The 21,717-nt window shown below is 26.6% G+C and overlaps 1 protein-coding gene across 5 annotated transcripts; it reads right to left on the bottom strand.

The window, feature by feature from the left end:
* Positions 1 to 24: 24 nt before the first annotated feature.
* On the bottom strand, positions 25 to 20,412 carry LOC129961277 (uncharacterized). Of its 5 annotated transcripts, none has more exons than XM_056074975.1 (8): positions 19,904 to 20,412; positions 16,611 to 16,923; positions 14,711 to 14,906; positions 10,339 to 10,754; positions 7,656 to 7,866; positions 6,072 to 6,301; positions 4,148 to 4,298; positions 25 to 378 (listed from the first exon to the last, which is right to left on the bottom strand). In XM_056074975.1, the coding sequence occupies exons 1-8, from the start codon at positions 20,077 to 20,079 to the stop codon at positions 275 to 277; spliced, it is 1,797 nt and encodes a 598-aa protein (XP_055930950.1). In that variant the 5' UTR covers positions 20,080 to 20,412; the 3' UTR covers positions 25 to 274. The 5 variants fall into 5 exon arrangements, with proteins under 5 accessions (XP_055930950.1, XP_055930953.1, XP_055930954.1 ...); XM_056074978.1 differs by having other exon boundaries at positions 20,225 to 20,412; XM_056074979.1 differs by lacking the exon at positions 19,904 to 20,412 and adding an exon at positions 19,796 to 19,890.
* Between the last annotated feature and the right edge of the window lie 1,305 nt (positions 20,413 to 21,717).

Below are 21,717 nucleotides of genomic sequence, written 5' to 3'. Positions count from 1 at the left end.
ATAACTTATCTCAATTTAGCAAGGAACAGGATAAAATTTAGAGAAATCATTTTAAATTTTACAAGGTTAGAAAATTTTATTTACAGATCCAAAAACTGTAAAAGTTTTTAATTTAAAATAAACTTTTTAATTAAAATTTATCCAAAAACTAAGAAAAAATTATGAAAAAAATGAAGATCATCAGAAAACAAATCAACACTAACATCAATTATACATTTTTAATAGACTTGTCTTAAATATTAATTAAAATTAAAAAGTAAACATTGCTGCTACATTAATAAATTGTAAAAAGTCCCATATTAAAATTGCTTTTTTCAGGTAGAGTCTCTTGTTTTATTCTCCGGGTTAACACTGGTTTTTTTGCTACATTTCCAGACTCTGAAAAAGAAGAAAAATAATATTATTTTAACATTAATTTTTATTCATAAACATATCATTGTTATCAAATATACTCAATTGATTTAAAAACATTTTAAGACGTAAAACCTGATAAGAGTGAATAGTAACAGCAAATAATCTATACATAGGTAAATCTCCATTTCAATTAAATTATGTAATAAAAAAATATAATCGAATTATAATTTGTTATTGCTGACTCAATGAATTTTAAGACTCATCTAAATACTTTATTCATTGCGTTTTTTGTTTGTTTTAATGTTACAATTAGCATCTGCATGGATCTTTAGATTTTGGAGGGAGTTTTTAGATTTTTTTGTTCAAATTTATTCTTTATTTAGAAAAGTAAAGCACTAGTCAATTTGATGGTAATTTCAGAAAAATGAGCAATAACATAAATTTTCTTATACATATGGTACAAATGATTTTGTTTGATCTTAATTAAAAGACAAAGTTAATTTTCTTCCAATTTCCCATTATCATATCGATACATACTTCTTCAAAATCATCTAGAGTCATAAAAATATGCTTGAGCATTCTTCAAATATCAGTAGTATCAGTGGTTACTTGTGGTAAAAATAACTTTTTACTTTGCATTAAGTAACTAAGGCTACTCTTACTTCACAACAAGGAATATCTTACATCTTTACAAAATAAAGTATACATTTTTCTCCACAATCTGAGAGGAGTGATTAATTTTAGTTTGATTTTTCAGTGTTATTTTTTTAATGTATGAGCAGTTTATTCCTTGATCTATCTTTTCTTTCTGTCTATCTATTCCTTCTATCATTTCTTTTAGATCAGGAGGGCAAATGAAATAGATTTCTTGAAAGTTAATTAAAGAAAACTAAGTTTATCAAAATATTAATATTTAGTTAATACTAATTGTTATCCAAAAGATTTAATTCTAACTGAAACAAATAAAAATCAACTTGAAGCTACCTATCTCGATTTCAAAATCAAAATTTCTAATGATAAAACATTAGTTGGTATCTACGATAAAAGAGATTAATTCAACTTTAAAATAATTAAACTTAGTAATTACCATTCTAATCTAAACTCTAAAATTTTCAAAAATTTAATTTTCTCACAATTTAACAGGATTAAAAGAGTTTGTAATAACAAAATTTCCTATATCGAAGTAACAAATAATCTCATTAAAAATTTAACTACTAATGAATTTCCCAGAAACTACTGCAATATTAATATTTTAATAAAAAAATAGCTGGCTGATATGGTGACAAAAATAAAAATAAACTTTCCATTGCATATTAACTAACACAATAGATGGTGCTGAGACTGTCCAATTATTTATTACCTTGAAAGTCGAAAGCAGAAACAAAATGAAGCTGGAAGCAAGACAGAACACAATGGGATACTTTTGTAGAATTTTTTTTTTTTTTTTTTGCCTGCTGATGATTCTTTCCTTTTTGTTTTGAAAATTGGTTGTGAGAGTTCTTGTATAGTTTGTATTATGTTATTGTATTTTTCGCTTAAATTGGAGATTATATTCTTCTGTGATTTATTGTGTTATTTTTGCATAAAATGGTGTATCTCTTAGGCCTTAATTTCAGGGGATTTTTGGGTCATAAGGGGTCAATATTGTTGGACTAGAAGTCAGACTCTTTACAGAAAAAATCCCTTGTTTTGAATCCTTGCCTGAGGGTGACCCTTGAGTGAAGGTGAGCTTTTAGGCCAGATTCTTTTTATTTTTATTTTGGTTTATTTTATTTCTATTTCTCCCTTTTACTTTATTTACTTGATATTTATTACTAATTATATATATATACATGCAGTCCGGAGCATCATCCTGGGCCACTTGCATCATCACTCAACAGCCAATACGAAGCCATCTGATTCCAGCCACTAGAACTCTGTATGCAGTCATGTAAAAGCATTCATCTATGTAAAAAGGTCCAGCCGTTCTTCAAGTTCATTAAATTCACTTGTTTTCATATAATGTGCGATTCTGGTAATATGAAACATCTCTAAACATTAATCTCAAATGGGTTTTCTCCAAAGGCCCGTGAGAGATATTTGATTTGATATATAATCTGGTTAGTAGAGGCCTGTTTTCGAGTTAGAGTTACATGTCTCTACATATATATATATATATATATATTGAAAATGCAAATTTTATCAGTTCTCTCTGACAACTGTTAGACATAACATATGATACTTAAAATCAAAATAGAAATGGCAAGAAAATGTCACAGTTATTTTGATAATATTAAATGGCCCTTTTTGAGATATACCCTTACATTAAAATTATCACACTATGGTAACACATACATGACAATTAAGTAGATGTGCTTCACAATAATGCTGTGAATGTATTTCATTCTTTGTGATGATCAGAAAGCATATATATCATCATAAATATAGATAAATTAAAAACACTAACACTTTTATCAAATTTTTTTACTGCAAAGCTGAACTTCATAATTATTCCCTTGACAATAATTAATTTCCAACTTTTATACCTTTTAAGCAATTGTTTATAATTGCTTTTATATCAGTAACATTTTAAAAGCACACTGAAAATTTTTAACAAATGCAAATTGTTTGATGCAAAAAAAAATCATTTAAATGGAAATAAAAGTTTGCATAGTTTTTAGATGAGATAAGAACTCATTCTAAATCACAGTTTTTAAACTGTTAGAGAGTGGCTGCAAATTTTTCTCAAATCTTAAACAAAAACTGCATAATATTTTCAAAATTATCTTTTTTAACTTGATATTATTTCAAAGTGGTTGCAAATTCATGACAGTCTATACAATTATGCTATTATTTTCTAGGAATTAGAAAATAAATAACATTCATGGGTTGTTAATAGAAGTATTAACACAACAGAAATCAAAGAATGAGATCTTAAAGTAGAAGTGAAATCATTTTCATTAATTACAGAAAACATAAAAGTACTTTACTTACATATCCTAACATGTAATAATTATCCCTTAAAATCTTATCAAATGATTACCAATTAGAGTTCTATAAATTATTAAAAATATAAGTATTTAAATCAATTTTTTAGATAGCAATTAACTATATGCAGTGCTTTAGATAAAAATGTGTTTATAGAAAATATCTTTTAATATTTGAAGGAGTAATAAAACATCATTAGTCAGATTTGATTAGCTCAAAATTTCTATTTAGTTGGAAACACTTTTGTTAAATTATACATTTTCAAATTATCTTAAGTATGTGCGGGTTGAGGTTCGAACTCGCAACGTTAGGGCTCGTAGCCGAGTAACATAACCACTAGACAAAAGAGTACTCTCTTCTCCGGAAGTTGTTATCTGGCTTATAATGTTACCACTACAATAGTCCCCCACCAGTGAGTCGGTAGAGTTTATTGCGCCAGTTATGGCGAGCGACGAACGTGATTATCGCGCCAAGCGTTATGGCGAGCGACGAACGTTGTTATCGCGCCAAGTGTTATGGCGGGTGACGGCGAGCGTGTGTGAGTGGTTGCTGCCGGTAGATGGAGCCACGACAGCTGAATGAAGGATGCGTTTATTCAGAACCAGGGTCACCAATGTGCGGGTTGAGGTTCGAACTCGCAACGTTAGGGCTCGTAGCCGAGTAACATAACCACTAGACAAAAGAGTACTCTCTTCTCCGGAAGTTGTTATCTGGCTTATAATGTTACCACTACAAGTAAAACAATTAAAAAAGTTTTTTTTTTTTTTTCAAATTTTAAATCAGATAAGTTTAAATCAATCACAAGTGTAAATACCCAAAATTTTACCTTGGTCATTCTGAATATATATTTGGTAATCTGTAATAACTGGGGAAAGGTCATCATTAGATGAGACATTGATGATTGCTGGCACATCTTCATTATCCACTCTTTCATTCACACAGTCCTTAGAGTTTGCATTTACTTCCAAAAGTTCAGTCTGAATATAAAGAAAATCTATAAGTTATGAAAACATATTTATAATAAAATTATATCTAATTACCAATTTCTTAAGATTTGAAAAAGTAAAAAATTTGATCTTCCGATCACACATACAAATATAAACTGAATTCATAAGTGTGGCATATGAATTAAAAGTTATACCTAGAAAGTTGGCTTTTTCAAATATCACATTGCAAGCATTGGCTTTTACTATTTATTTGCTTATCTTAGTGCAGAAAATTATTTCATGAGCTCTCTTATCAAAAAATGAACAAAACAATGCATTTATTACACATATATTACTATATTTAAGTAACTGAGTGTTCAGTCTTTTTTTATTATTATTATTATTTATTTAGATTAAAAATTCCAACTGTTATCTATACTACTACTTTGTATTTCTGTGTCCCAGATTTATACAATAAACTGGATTTCAAATAACCAAAAATGAGATAGAGGAATAACAGAAATACCAATTTTAATTTATTGATAACTAAAATTTTTTCCTTAATTGAAAACAATCATGAAATTCTCTATTACTTAAAAATGTATTGAAAATTTGACTACTGGCTTTTACCAGTTTATACAGGTTGAAATTCAATCTTGAAAAATGCCTGCTTTTATAATAGGGCAATAATATGCAAATATAATATGTAATAAAATATAATATGCATATGCAAATATAATATGTAATAAAATTCTGTATCATTTTTTTAAATTATTAAAAAATTCATTCCTTTGCATTTTTTAAAAATTGTTTGGAGCTTTTTAAGAGATATTAAAATTCTTTAGTGTAACAGATTTTCACATTTTAATTAAAAATAAAATTATGAGCAATAGAAAAATTTTGTATATTATAATATTTTCTACATAAGGGTCTTTTAAACATTTAAAATAATATATACATTTGAAATATATTTGTTTATGGGCTTGTTGAAGTTCTGCATTCAATGTTTAAACTGCATAGCTTAAAACAGCTGATTTTTTTATTTAATAAATGTAACCTTCTGCATCAATCTTTTTTACTAAATATTCCAAATTCAATTCCTAAATATTGTAGCCATAAGTACATTTTAAATTCATGTTTTATATCAAATTATTAGTTAATATTTCATCGATAAAAATCATGAAAATAATTTCCTTCTGAGCAATGCAGGGAATATTAACAGTTAGTAATATATATACATCTACCTATCAAAAAAGAAGAGTATAAAACATTATTCACTCATATATACATATATAAAAGAATATACAACAGAACCATTCACCAAAATTCTTTTATACAGCCATCTTTTCAACAGAACAAATACCATAATTATATCATTTTTAAATACAAATCAATAAACAAAATTTTAAATCACTAGTATTCAGTTAATTTGTTGTGGTTTTCATTTCACTTAGTCAAAAAACTATTAAACAACAAAAATTTATATTAAAACATAAATTTGACATGAAAAAGACAAAAACTAATGATTTCTTACCCGTAGAAAGAAAGTATTATTCAAATAACAATTTTAGAATTTCAATAATCATAATATTTTATTTAAAATTACCAACAATTAGGTGGGGTTTTTTTTTTTTTTTTTTTTTACTTGTATAGTAATATTGTAATATTGAAAACGTATTAACTCTTTACGTATAGTAATATTGAAAGAAAGTATTATTCAAATAACAATTTTAGAATTTCAGTAATGATAATATTTTATTAAAATTACCAACATCTGTAATTAGGTGGGGTTTTTTTTTTTTTTTTTTTTTTTTTTTTGCTTACTTGTATAGTAATATTCAAAGGTGCTTCAACTGTTAACATAGAAGCATCTTTAAACTGAAATGCTACTTCATTCATAGAATTGATTTGGACAGCAGATATTTGAGGCATAACAGCTTCTGTAGCTTGCACTCCAGCTGAACCTTGTTTCAAGTCATATACTAATGACTTGCTATTTGATTTTTCAAAAACTGAGCCCTTCAGTGTAAACATCAATGGCAAAAATGAATTTCCTGGAATAGAAATTGAATAAAATGATATAATTCTGGTATCAAAAGAAAATAAAAAATTGGCTTTGCATTAGAATAATTTCATTCCATTTATCTAGGTTACATGGAAAAGTTTTGCGACTTAGAAAAGAATGAACAAAAAACAAATTTTAATTTATCATTCAAATTAAATTAAAAAATAGAATTTGCTTATTACTGAAAATTATACAAAAGACATGACAAATTTATTTACATATTTAACTATTATAAATAATCATTTGCTCGGAATAAAGAAAAATTTGAAGGAAAAAACTATAATAACACTGTTTAAAAACAAGAAAAAAGAGTTGCCAACAAACTCGTATTGAATATTTTAGAATATTTTGAGGCTGCTGACTTCAAAAGTGATGTCACTCTAGCCAAATGGTCACCAGTTTTTTATTTAAGATATATTTTTAACATTTCAAGAGCATCTGTAACAAGTAATGTTAAATTGCCAATTTTAGTTTTTACATTTCATTTATTTTTTCTGTTTTATTCAATTAATTATGTCATGTACATATTCAATACTGCAAAGAGATTTCCCTAAAGGAAAATTGAATGACTTAAAAAAAGAAATTAGCAGATCAAAGGAAAATGAAGAACTTTTAACATCTAGATTAAATGAGGGGGGGGGGGACTGTCTAAAGCTTGACATTAAAACAACAGTTTACAGAGAATTCTTTCATTCTTTAATCAAAATAGAAAGCCTGTATGCTAGAATATAATATTCTTCTTCTTTTCCTCATGGAAATAGAAAATGTGTTAGAAGATTGGAAGTTTTTTACAGCCAATTAGACCATTAATTAATTATTATAGTCAATTAGAAATTTGAAATATGTACTACTGCACAATGGCAATCAATAACTTTCCCTGACAATTATTCAACCAGTAAACTTAAGGAAAAATATCACAATATTAAAATGATCTTTAGAAGCTCAGTTATAAGGAACATCAGTGATCTACTTTTGAATTCAAAGATGGTAAACTTCTTACTGAAAAATAAAGTGGATACATTAAGTACCTCTTATTTCATTTTCTGCCGTGATAGTAGAACACAAAGAGACAATTGAAAAAAAGTGAAATGAGCTTTAAAAGGAATGCTGACTACAGATACAGTGAATATTATCAGTACTATTATTAATGTTAACAAAGAATCATTCACTTTATAATTTATATTAAATTGCACATAAAATTTTATTATCTGTAGATACCTATTCAAAATACTCTCATAAAAATTAATCTAAAAAATAAATGAGTTTAATAAAAGTTTAAACTAGCAAATTAAACAAGTTCATTCTTCAAAAAATTTTAATTAATAAAAAACAGTTACATGTACCTGCCTTCCAAATATTTGGTTTAATGTCAATTTCTTCTGTTGTTGTGTTATCTCCAATACAAATATTTGGTTTGATGTCAATTTCTTCTGTTGTTGTGTTATCTCCGCAAGAAAAAAACTGTGTTGGTGTTGGCAGAATAGAAGTATCTTCCATCATTTCAGTTGTTCTTTGAGTGGGCACGTCTTCATAACCATCATTTAAAGGTTCCAACTAAAATAAAAGTTTTGATTTAAATTAAATCCTTTAAAAAATTCAAGTAGTTACTTATATTAACAGTAAACGAAACTGTATCAATTTTTCTTGTCATAAATTAAAATACAAGAATAATATTAATAAGAAACGAGCATAACAGAATGATTTATTATTTAATAAGATGTACATCGATATGCAGTTTTTAACAATATTACATTTGAGAAAAGCATCTGTATGAATATACAAAAAATTAAAACACAATTTGTCAACATTAACAAGAATATGTAGTATATAGTAGTTGAATGATTTACTAATAAAATGAGCAACTATGATCAGTGTATATATATATATATAATTAAAAATGCATAAACATGGAATATGCATTTCAAAAAGAACATTTTTTTTTTCAAGTTTGAAAATTCTAATATTGCACATGCTTTAAAAATTTGTTAACATTTTTGAAAAGTTAAGAAGAAAGAACTTCTGATTATGCTTAAATTTGTAAATCATTACTGTAAAAACCTTTCACTTTTAAAATTGAAATGAAATGATAAAACAAATATATAGTTGTAAATGAGTTATGGTATTCATAATTCATTTACAAGCCAAAATTTCTTCATTAAACATCACTTTCATACACAAATTCTCATTTACGATATTATTTAAGATTACTCCTCCATTAATTATGTACATGTGAAAAAAATGCAAAGAACTGAATTGAAGATACTATTATGCTACCACATCTCAAAAACATAATACTTTGACTAAAATTTCAGTAGGCAGTTTGTTATAATGAAATATTAAGTTTAAAATATATATAAAAAGACTGTAAATGAAAAAAAAAATTTATTCTCAATAGAATAATTTTCATGATTTTTTTTCCAAGATTTCAGAATTTTTTTAAATGACTGCCATTATTTTTAAAGAAAATACACAAATCCTCCTCTTCCCTCTAATTTACAATTTTTAGCACAGATAGTTGTATGCATAAATGATTGTTGAAAGCAGCACAATCTTGCAGCATTTATGACTTCATTTTAAATTAATAATATTAAAATTAAATATTAAAAAAATCGGATGTTTTGAAATTCAAACCAACTTCAAACTGAAATAACTGTGATCAGCATGTCTAATTTATTTCATCTCTAACTTGATCTACAAATAGATTGTTATCAGATAAACCCTATATACTTCTTTACTTATCAGAAGTATAGTGCAGCTGGAACACAGAAAAAAATTATTTCAGTACTGATTCTTTTGTTACTTTGTTTTACTAGAGACATATAGTAAAAGAAGATAACTCCTTAAGATAATTAAGAGTAAGGATTCATTTTATCCTTACTCTTAATTATATTTGAAGTCAATAAAAGTACTAAACCACTGGCAAGTGCTAATAGAAGGAAGTTTCAAAACACTTAAATGGTCACATACATTTTCATGCTCTATTTCTGAAAGTTTTTCAGAGTTTTATGCTCCATTTCTGAAAAGTTATCATGGCATTTCAGTGAAAACTCATGATTTACTATATTGTAGATCAGCTCTAATCACCTGGTGAGAGTGATACAGGAATTACTTAATAGCCAGTGAATATATTTTGGAAAGAAAAGATGAATGAGAAACAAAGTTTGACTGGTTATACTACCCTTCTCTGCAATACCCTCTACCCTTCTCTCACCAAAAAAAAACAAAAAAAACATGTACAAGTTACATAGCAATTGCATTTATTACAATTCCTTTCTTCACAATCCATTCTCGGTTTCAAATTTTTATCTCCCATCAGCAACTACATTTGTCTGTCTGAAATAGAAACTAGTCGGAGCCATGCTATATTTACTTATAATTTTATGCTGAAACTACTTAAATATAATTTAAAGTTAATTTTAATTTTAAAGAACTATTTTACAACATTTTCACTACATTTAAGTTTTGACTTACAATATGCATTCTGTTAGTGTTTGATCAAAAATAAATTATGTACAGCTGAGATTTTATTATTTCACAATTTCAGAATCTACATAAAATAAAGGTCTTGAAAAGCATTTGATGTTGAAGTGATCATTCATTTACCATTCCTATCACACACTTCATTCTCTGATTCACTTTCACAACAATACTATCCAGGTTAGAGTACTCCGGATCTAATAAAAAATATTCCTGATACTTATCATATCAGAAAGTGACAAAATTATCAAATTTGCAACTATATCAGTTATATAAGCAGCAGTTTTCTTTAAAACATTAAGAAAAATTATATGAATTTAAGGAAAAAAAAATAAATCCACCAAAATTCATAGTAATTTTAAAATAATATTTCTACTTTTAGAATATCAGGAGAAAAACTAAATGCTTTGAGACCAATAAGTATCCAAAACAAACATTTGTATGAGAAACTGATAAACACATTTGTTATAGCTCAATTACATTAGAAAAAGATAAAATCTATAGCCATTAATCTTTCAAAACATAAAAAGTCTAAAGGGCCATAATTACCTTTATAGGGATATCCAACACATATTTTGGCATAGCTTCATCAGATATATGAGATTCATTCACAGACGAAGGAATTCCTAGAATTTCATTACATACAGATTCAGATGAACTTTCTGATTCAATATATAATGAATAAATCCGTGGCCTAACAAGATCAGATACGAATTCACCATCAAAGTTATGTTTTAATTTATAAAATAATGGAGCTGAATTGCTTGGCATACCTGCAGCAGAGCCAACTAAAACAAATACCAGTGGAAATTTAATGTCTTTATTTTGTTGATTTTTCACTGATTTAGCAAGAATGTCTGTTTTTGATTCAAGATGTTTGACAGAATATATAATTTCTCTTTTTGGAATGGCTTCTAAAAATTCTTTAAATGATACAAAGTTTTGATTGAATTCCCTGCAGTTATCTGAAAAACAGATTTGTGTAAGATTATCAATCAAACTATATTTTATATCACAAATACTATCATTCAATTTTCAAAATAAGTTTTAGCATCTAAAAAGTCATAATTAACTAAAGAAAATCAAAGTTATTTATACTCTTCCAAAGTATCCAAGGTAAATTAATTGAAATTAAGGCTTGCAAAGTATTTATCATATGAAAAATTTATCAATTAATATAGGAAATATAATGATATATTCAAGATGCAGTTATATTGGAATTTAAACTTGGTATTAAAATGTTACTAGAAAAAACAATTCAAAAAGTTAATTATTCTGATGCTATGTTGACAAAAAAAATCAAGAAATACCACTGTTATCTAAAAATATCAAGAATGCTTTATTTAAAAGTTCTATAATAAATATCATACACAAACATTTATCAAATATTTCTATGACTTCTATAGACATCTATAGCTACAGTCAAGAATTTAATTCATTTTATATAATATATATATTGAACAAATGGTGGATTCAGGCTTTAGAAAACCATAACTAGAGAAAAAGTGCATCAATTTTTTCAAAGTTATATCATGAAAATCATTGTGGCAAGTAATAAGAATTTGTCAAAATTTTAATTATTTAATTATATGTCACAAAACATCTTTATGAAAACTTGCCTTTTGCTTCATACCAATTGAGAGCAAAATTTGAAGAGCATTTTATGCAATAATTTGGATTTCCACAGTATACTAATATGAAGGTATTTCAATTTTATTTATATAGATCTTTAAATCATTTTATCTTAAGCTCACTATCAAAGGGTGCTATTAATATGCAATGAAAAATTAAATTAATCAAACAACTAATAATTAAGCTTTAAAACTATTTAAAAAATATGTTGTCACTGAAAATACACTTATGATAAAAATTTTAGAACTTTAAAACATCAAGAAATGAATGGAAAAAAAATATTTTGCAAAAATTCATCTTTACACATACGAAATAAAGCAAGTTAAAGAACAGTTGTCAAAATCAAGAGACTGAAGATGAAAAAATGAGATTCCTGAAAAAATTACTTAGGAATTTGATAGTTATTTCATTAACTTTGTAAAATGAAATGAGTAGCAATTAACAGTTGTGTAGGACATATGGCCAGATGACATTTAATTGTTATGGAATCAAGGTTACAAAGTCACATTCTATGGGAAGTGCATCTTATATCCCTCCTGAAAAATGATCAAAACCAGATTCTTCATAAGTGTAAAATAGGTGTTTCTACAGGAAAATAAAACATCATTCATAGGCGAATTGGAAGAGAATGTATGGAGAAAGCAAATAATAAAACTGGATTCTTGCTCTTCAGAATTAAAAGAGACTCTAATTCAAGAATTTATAATAAGATACAGTGAAACTCCATTATTTCCCATCTCTTGAGGATTTATGTGGACTAGCAAAACTCACTGTTGTTCAGGCCTTTTTTATTTTTAAATTCTCTAAATACGATGAACACTGTAACAGGAACAGTGTAAAAGTTATTTGTATATGGTGTACATAACTGATGCAGCAAACTCTACACTTACTAGCTATGTATACTAGTATAAAAGGAAACTTGTTTTCAGTATGTTACAACTTGGAACACAACTGTTTCTAGAGATGCAATTGGATTTAGTCAATCAGTAAGTAGGAGAAGACTAAGATAATTGGCATAAATGCCTATTAAAAGAATTAAATCCATTTTATCACGGCTAGACATATCAAAGTAATTCTCACATAGTCCATAACAACTTCACAATAAATCTGAACATAAATTACACATTTTTTTATAGAATAGAATAAGATTTTTTTTTGACCGTGTAATTTTGACTGTTAGTACAGTAAAAGTAAGAAACAGATAATTTAGCAGAAGGATTTCACATAAAATAAAGAAAGGGAATTTGTACAAGGTCTACAGGAGGCTTTAAATTAGAACATGAAGTATCAACATAGTAGCCTAATTGTAATGATGTTGCAAAATATTGCCTTGAAGTTGCATTTGCACTTTTTTAAGAAACTAAATAACTTTCTTAGTATTTAATGAGCAGTAAAATGAACCAGTATTTTGTATGTATGGTGAAAAATTTACATTTAAAAAATGAAAAGCAGAGTTTGTGTGAAATATTGCTTAAAATTGGTCAAAACCTTTATTGAGGCATTTTAAAAGTTGCAACTTGCTTGTGGAAAAAATTGTTTTAGTTGTTCTGAATAATACAAAGAGGACCAATAAAAGGGCTACTTCCGTGTTAATAAATGACCTTCATGCTAAGAAAGTGTTTGCCTTCATTTATGCTAATTCTCTATTAAATGTCCATGAGATTACAGAAGATCTAAGCATCAGTAAAAATTCACTTGAAATATAACTGCAAATGTATTATATTGCAATAAAATTTTGGTTTATTTCATCACTGATAAAGAAAACATTAACCATATCACAAAGGTACTGGATTGTTCAAATATATATTAAATCTTTCTAAAAAATGTCACTATACATCAGCTAAAAAAATTTTGACTGTCTTTTCATCTTAATCCTGAATTTCATTTTGAAATATCAACAACTTGAAATAAGAAGTGAACAAACAGGCTGCAAGAATGATGAATGGCTCCAAAAAAGAAATCCCAGGAACAATTCCATCAATGGAAAACATATTGAGAAAAGCATACAATCAAAGTCATAAATAAGAAAAAGAAAACATTTTACAGAAGATAAACCACAATAAATGGTAGGATCAGCAATTATATTATTTTAAAAATTTAGTTTATTTTTGATCAGATGATAAAATTACTATGACATGGCAAAGGAAAACTATAATTGACAAAATTGTTTCAGAAAAGCTTGATCATCACCAACGATATGGAGCAGCATAATATAAATAGTTTTTCAAAGAATAAATATTGCTTAATATATATATAAATATATATATAATATGTCAATATAGTATGACTATATTGATGCACTATAACATATTGTTATGATGCATGAATGAATGAATCTACTGCAAATAAATTATGATACAAACAGAGATTTAATTACAGTAGTTACTTACAAATGATTACAGTTAATATAATAAAAACAACTCAGCATTCAGCAGACTGCAAAAATAATGCACTAGCTCGCTTACAAAGCACATTAAAAACTCAAAAGCGTACATAGCCAGTTTAACAATTTGCAGTAAGAAAGACCTAAGCTCATACACCAATTTTATGCAATGAAAGTATTCCAATCCACTATTGGCAATTGTAGCAAGTATTTTAAATAATTTTGGAAGAGTCTCATTTTTTTTTTTTTTTAGAAAAGAAAATCAATTTTAAAACACCAATCTACCAAATATGTTGCCAGCTAACCCCAAAAGTGTCACTTTACTTGGTGCTAATAATCTTGCCAGGAAATAAAATAATTTCAATTTACAGAATTTGTAACAGTGTCATAGTAAGAATTAAATAATAAGAGTTTCATGTTTAGTAATTTCAAAAAATATGCTACTGAATAAAGAATTAAAATTATTAAATTTATATAAGAATGAAAAAGTGCATGCATACAAAATGACATTTTTAACTGCTTACTATGCAAAATGCATTTATTTGACTGTATGTATAAAACTGTAGAGCCTAAATTAAAGTAAAGAAATTAAAATAATGCAACATTATTAATTGTATTTGTTTGCTTTAAGTGTGTGTGTGTGTGTGTGTCTGTGTGTGCGTACGTGTGTCTCTGTGTGTGCGCGTGTGTCTCTGTGTGTGTGTGTATGCGCATGCGTGTGTCTGTGTGTGCGTACGTGTGTCTCTGTGTGTGTGCGTGTCTCTGTGTGTGTGTCTGTGTGCGTGCATGTGTGTGTGTGTGTCTGTGTATGTGTGTGTGTGTGTGTGTGTGTGTGTGTGTGTGCATATATATATATATACACACAAAGAAAACAAATGCAACTAATAAAGAAAAATATTGTTAGACCTTCTTTCAATGAAGTGCTAAAATTATCTTTCACGTCTTGCCATTCCTTGAAAAAAATTTCAGTTTGTCTAAGAGTTGGAATTGGAATTGGAGGCTTTTTTGGTGATTTCTTTTGTCTGTACTGCATAGTAAACTTCTTTTTTGCATCACTCGCAGAGAGGCCCATTTGAAAGTACTTGAAAAATTCTCGCTTAGCCTGAATGAAAAAACAAATTAATTAACATTTTATAAATTAAATTTCTAAATACATCATTTAAAAAAAATACTTGGAGCAAAATACATTATGTAGCTTATAAATGTGCATATATTATTATTCTGTTACACTTATCATTCTATAAATTTTTCCATTACACAAAAGCAGATAAACAAATTTCATCACCTCTTACTTGAAAATTAAGAATAAAAAAATTTAGAGCTACATACAGACAAACAAAAGACTTTCAAGTAATAATTATGGTGCACTTTCACCAAGGAAAAAAAAACTATGCAATGTTTCAGAAGTGTCATTTTATTGTATAAATATTCTGTTTACGAAGAGTTTATACAAGACATTAGACTGCTGAGAATAAATTAATAAAAAAGGTTCATGAAAAATTCAGAAAAAAGATAATTAAAAAATAGGTAGAATCCAATCTAAAAGAATTACTTAAAATTTAAAATCAAAAACCATTTTCATCTAGTTCCTGAAGAGAAAGAAATAGAGGCATTATAATTAATGTTTTTCACACTTGAACTTGAAAGAAGTAAGATATTGGGTTTTATAACATCAATGGCTGTTAATTTTTTCACACATTTAAGTATTTACATAATTGTGAAATAACAATTTAAATTTTCAATAGAATTTTAATAAAAGTATTGACATTGCTTCAAATAAACAGGGAATTTGGGAAAAAAATAATAAAAACCATTGCTACTTAATTTGAAAAATCTTACTCCATAATGGGGGGGGGGAACTTAATGTCAAGGATTTATAGGTTATTTTTATTTTCAAATAAATTCCAATTTTGGTGTAAGTTATTAGCTCAAGTTTGTATTTTAAAATTGCTGATGTTATGTAAAGATTGGAGAAATAAAGATCATAATCAGATCTTGGTGAATTCCAATAAGCTGAAAAATGGTAATTTATGATGACTATCTCAATTATGTCCATTAACAGATTAAGGCAGCCTTCTGAGTATAGGTGATAATACATATATCTACAATATCATGTAAAATGATCTAAGATAGTCAAATTTCTTTTAAAGATTTTTTGATTAAAATTATCATTCACACATTTCCATTTAAGAAATAAATTACAGAATTCAGCAGTCAGATTTCATAGATTATCGGATCCTTTGTAAAAATGTGTATGATGCTTTATATTATAGGGAAATCTCCAACAAATTATGAGTGAATACCCATCCTACTTTTCTTTCTTCTACAATCCATTGTCTAATCTAAAAACCAACCATTAAAATATTGTGTAATACTTCTGCAGATTACTAACTTTCAAAAATTGGGATTTCATACATTTTTTTTTATACAGTTAATTAAGGAAATAAGTACAACACATAAAAATGTGGTCAAATAAATTGCATGCATTAAATGGAACAGTTATTTTTTTCAATTTCCTTTTTAAAAAGTTACCTACTAGTATAATCATGTGGAATATTTGGTGGAGAAATTACAAACAATTCAAGTTTACAAATTACATTATTTCATAAAAAGGACTACACTGAATTAAAAAAATTTTTCAAGCAATATCTGTGCTATGTATCAATGACAATGCTATGTATTATGAATTTGTTTTTAATAGCCAGAGGTCATTTTTATTGCTACACGCTCAAAGCTCATATATGTATGCTCAATTCCAGAATATTAAGCAACTATTAAGGACACAGATAAAAATAATAGAAATTACCGAATCATCTTGTATAAAAATTCTTAATCTATCATCAAATTCTTTCATTGCTTTTTCTTCTGGATGATCTAAACGATGATTATGTTGCCCAGCAATCTCAATCACACAAGGCAGTGGAGGATCATAGTATAAATATTCATCATGCATTGTAGAAGATGCATCAGGCTTTTTAATATAAATATTTATTTTAGCAAAGCAGTCACTTCCTTGAGATATCTCTCTTTTTCTAAAAAATGGATTGTTGTCTTCCCCTTCAGTATGAACTTTTTTCCTCCAAAATGGATTGCAGAACCATGTACAATAAAAGACATACCTGTAATCAATTCATAAAACAAAATTAATAATTTTTTAAGAAAATACAAATGTTTTTGCATAACATTTATTCTACAAATATTTTAAATTTTAATGAATAAGCAAATAAACTACAATAAAAAAAAAATTTTTTAATGAATTTTAATCAACTTTCAAGGGAAATACATAAAAAATAACTCATTCACAATTTGTATAGTAAAAAGATAAATAATTATTGATATTTTGAATTTCACATTCATCTGAATTGATAAAACTTGATATAAATCTTAAATTTCACTCAATATTATTTTCTGTATTCAATATTACTCAATATTACTTTAAGAAAATAAAACATTTTGCAAGAATTCCTATTATACTATAATTATTATTTATCTATATATTTTAAAAGCTTTAAATTAGATTCTAAACTGCCAGCAAGAATATGCACAGGTTGCAATTAGGAAATTTTAAGAAACATTTTAACAAATCTTCTCACCTTAGAACACAATTTCACAGCGAAAATTTTAATTCCAGGTCAGAGCTGGATGCATACATGTGCATGTTATAAAGAAAAAACTTTTAAGAAACAAATATTAACTTTAAATTAATTAACCTCTCAATTTTATTAAATTTAAAATCCAGATTTTAATTTTAAATTAATTAATTTTTAATCATATTTAAGAGCTAAAATGATAATTATCATAAAACATTTTTAAAATATATTTTTATATCTTACTTATTCAATAAATAAAAATTATTCATAAGAACAGCATTCCTGTAGAAGATCAAGCAGAAAACAATTTATATTCAAAAATATTTTTTACATCAGAACATTTAGCAATGTATTAAACATAATGGATGACAATGATGAACTATTGATGGTATATTAATATAGGCTTTAGAAGGACTTTCTTCCCTCAATAATTGTCACAGATAGCAGAATATTGTATATGCTTTATAAAAACTTTTTAATTTACCCTCAGAAAGAAACACCTAACAAATTTGAATAGGTTCACTATTTACTTAATTATTTAATAAATTATCAGTTGTTTTCCATACTTTCCAAGATTAAAGTGGTTTTATAAAGTTGGAATAAAAAAATTGTAACTATTTAGAGTCAAAATGTTTTAACTTTTTAGGAATTTAAGATGAAAATAGTAATTTCAATTATTTATCATTATTAAAGGATTCGTTTAATATTATTTAACAGTTTAACTATACATTATATTTTAGCAATAATTAAAGTATCAACAAATGTAAAATTATTTTATAAAGCATAAAATTACTAATATTTCAATCAGAAATATTTATAAACTGTTGATTTAATTTGAAATAGTTTTGAAATTTTTCTTTAAAAAAAGCATATAGGATCAAATCATACTATTTTACCACTAACAACAGTTATCGATATAAGATTCTCAAAAATTTGGAGGTTATTTTCTCAAAATTAGTTGAAGATTGTGCTTTAATATTTTAATGATTGAATGCTCAAAAAGTGTAGCACAATGTCAAATGTCATCACATAAAATATCATCTTGAGCTCAATTTCTCAACAAGTATTCTTCCTTTGTTAGTATTAACTCTGCAAAACTTCATTAAACTAAAACATCATACAAAACAGGAAATAAAGCAAGTAACAGGCCAAGTCTCCTGTTCTCTCTATATATATAGAACAAGAACAGCTGCATAATAACATATCAATGTTTATTCTTTAGTAACTTTATCTCAATTTAAATTGTTTGTTGCAAATTTGATTATTTGTTCCTATCAAATTTGTGATTTACATTATAACCCTTGAACTGAAGTGACAAGTTTCTTGTGCAAATTGACACTGATGAGCAGCACTCACCAGATATTATTGAGAGTTGATACTTTTTGGGAAGTTTTATTTATGAAAAAAAAAATGATAATTTCAGTATCAATCACTATTCAATTAATTAGATAATTCATTAAATCTTAACTCTTAAAGATAAGAAAATTAAACTGCCTGAGTAATGCGGACTAAAAATGAATTGCAATCCAAGGGATTAATTACAATATGATGTACTAGTAATTTTAGGTATTTCTAAATAAAAGAATTGTATCACTAAGAATAATGTATGCCCGGGTCACCTGTTAGCCTTGAATTTGCAAGAAATTTATATTGATGAAACATTTCAACAGACATCAACAAAATAGGTCATTTCATTAAACAAGAATGAAACATTTTCAAAATCTTTTATCTGATGAAAATAAAGCAAAATATAACAATGATTTTTTTTTTTTTTTTTGTGAAACAAAATTTGTCTTTGCATTAGAAGAAAACAATTCAACTTATAGGAGGGAAAATTGGGTTAATTTTAAAAATTACTATGCACTTAATTTCTTTACAAAGCAGTCTTTGTAATGTTGGATGATCAGAAAAGAAAAAAAACTAGTTTTAAACAACAATATGATACATTGGAAATCATTTCAAATATAGCACATATTAAAGTTATGTGAAAGTCATTTATTTAAGTATTATTGTATGTCATTATAGAATACCTGAAACAGCAAGAAGCATTCATATTTTTTAACTTCCATAGATCCCAACAGATATAACAAACATACCTGTTCTATTTTATTACAATGTGCATTGGCCATTATACATGAATGAAATTAAATTTCAAATATTAATTTTATTAATTTTTGTAAATTAAAGATATTTGCAAAAACAAATAAAGAATTGAATGCTTACTGTACAATAGAGAAAAGCTTATAGAAAATTTGCCTATACAGGAGAACTGGGTACGTGGCTGCATATGAACTTTTTAAAGTCAATATCACTAAATACATTAAATCTTTTTTTTTTCTTAATTTCTTTTTACATTAGATAGTTTTGCGAGTTTAATACGTTTGCTAGAATTTGTACCTACTTAACAAGAAAAATGGTACCCAATTCTCCTATTTTACCCAAACTTGTTCATCTTTCACACTACATATTTTCTGTAGTTTAAAATATGTGGTACAAAACTTTTAATTACTTGAGAGAATATTGCTTTTGAGGCGTCCAATTTGTATTAGTTTTTTCAGCAAATAATTCAACAAATTTATTAGCTTCTTTTTCAGAATTTATTGTTGATCTTAGGTGTGCATATTGTGCTGTACTTCTACTCCTATCCATCAACAAATGAAACTGTTCAATTAATCCTTCCATCATTAGTAAGAATTAAATATCTTAGTAGTTCAGAATATGTTAATTCTTATGATACTGTAGTGAAGAAAATTTATTAGAGTTCATCAATTTTCATTATTCAAGATCTAACATTCAGCGTAAAAACCCCATCGTAGCAACGATGACATACTTAAATATACAATTATATTTTCTGATATTGATGATCTATCTTAGAAGCACATTTTTGCTTTTAAGTCGCTTGGTATCAAATAAATATTTTATTTCAGAAGACGAAATTTAAGATCGTTTTTACTGGCTTATGCAGCAAGTTATTTTATTTGACACACAGGAAGGATTTTATAGAAAATAGTAAATAAAGAAAAGTTGAAGTGGAAGTATGTCTTTATTATTAGATTTAAATTGTTGTCAAACTTTCAATGAAAAATCGTAGTTGATATTTGGTTCGGAAATAAATATAATAAAAATTATTTTTCTTAAAATACTTCCTTTAGAATACTTATAAGCATAAGCTTCATTGTTTTAAACTTTAATTTATAATCATTAGCCATGATTATAAATTAAAGTTTAAAACAATGCAAAGCCATTATAATGCAAAGCCAACTAGCAGCTCGCTTTCAGAGGAGAAACAGATAGCAATACAGTACCAGTCATTAAAGCAAAAATTGTTTGCTCTAATGAAATTGTCAATTCAGATATAAAATCCCCATCTTAAAACCATTGGGGGCATTTCGTTACTAAAATATTGAGAATTATCAATAAAGAGGCATTAACTCCTTTTCCTTTTTCTTTCTTTAGAGGTGGATTAGAGAGCGCTTGATCTACTGATAACGTATGCATATAATAAATTCAATTTATACGCTTAAAATGTATTATTTTTTTTTATCATGTGATTTTAATTTCAAGCCCTTTTACTTCGAAGTTGCACGAACATACGACCTTTTCACTCTTCTCCGTAGTTTCTCTAGAATTATATTGCAATGCCATGTGAAAATCAAGTGCCTAAAATAAATTCTCTTCTGAAGTGTTGCGTTTGAGTATTTGAAATATGATATTCAGTTTTTCTCTTTAATCGTATAGTGATATATATATATATATATATATATATATATATATAGCATGTTACATGAAAAAAAAACAATATGAAAGTGTCATCCGTAAGCATCTTAGATGGTTTTCTGCTCAGTCATTGGAAGCGATCACCTCGTATCTCGAAACTTACACAATGAGGGAAGAGATAAAAATCTATTCGATATATATGATAATGTTAAACCAATGGAGAATTTTGTATATTTTAGCCTTGCTCAGAAAAAACTTCATGCCCTTTCATTTTCTTTAAAATAAATAAATTAAAGCGAATGAGTGAAAGAAGTAAATTGAAAGATAAAGGGGGGGGGATCTTGCTTCGGTAAAGCAGAGGGCGAAAAACTGGATCAATAAATAATTTCAAAAGCAGTTATATCCAAAAAGTTTCTGGAATATAAAAATGATAAGAGAAAAGGATAAATCATAATAGTAAATCATATTTGAATCTAAAAGCATAAAAAGAATTCTTATTAGTCAAGTAGAGATAAATTGCTCTCTGCTCTAAAATGCGCGAACTATTAGTGGAATATTATGAATCAACCCCACTCTAGCTCGTATTAATTGAAAATAACTTGGTGC

The sequence above is a fragment of the Argiope bruennichi genome, chromosome 2, assembly GCF_947563725.1.
Source record: "Argiope bruennichi chromosome 2, qqArgBrue1.1, whole genome shotgun sequence".
NCBI lineage: Eukaryota > Metazoa > Arthropoda > Arachnida > Araneae > Araneidae > Argiope > Argiope bruennichi.
Note: the sequence above shows the minus strand (reverse complement) of the source record. Positions and strands in the feature narration are given on the sequence as shown.

Bases quoted from the DNA above. Each gene is read 5' to 3' on its own strand.
- LOC129961277 (XM_056074975.1), bottom strand. From the start codon at position 20,079: ATGATGGAAGGATTAATTGAACAGTTTCATTTGTTGATGGATAGGAGT. The intron at 16,924-19,903 runs GTAATTAAAAGT...AATTGATTACAG, and splicing joins CAAAAGCAATATTCTCTCAA to GTATGTCTTTTATTGTACAT. The intron at 6,302-7,655 runs GTACATGTAACT...TTTCTATTCCAG, and splicing joins ACCAAATATTTGGAAGGCAG to GAAATTCATTTTTGCCATTG.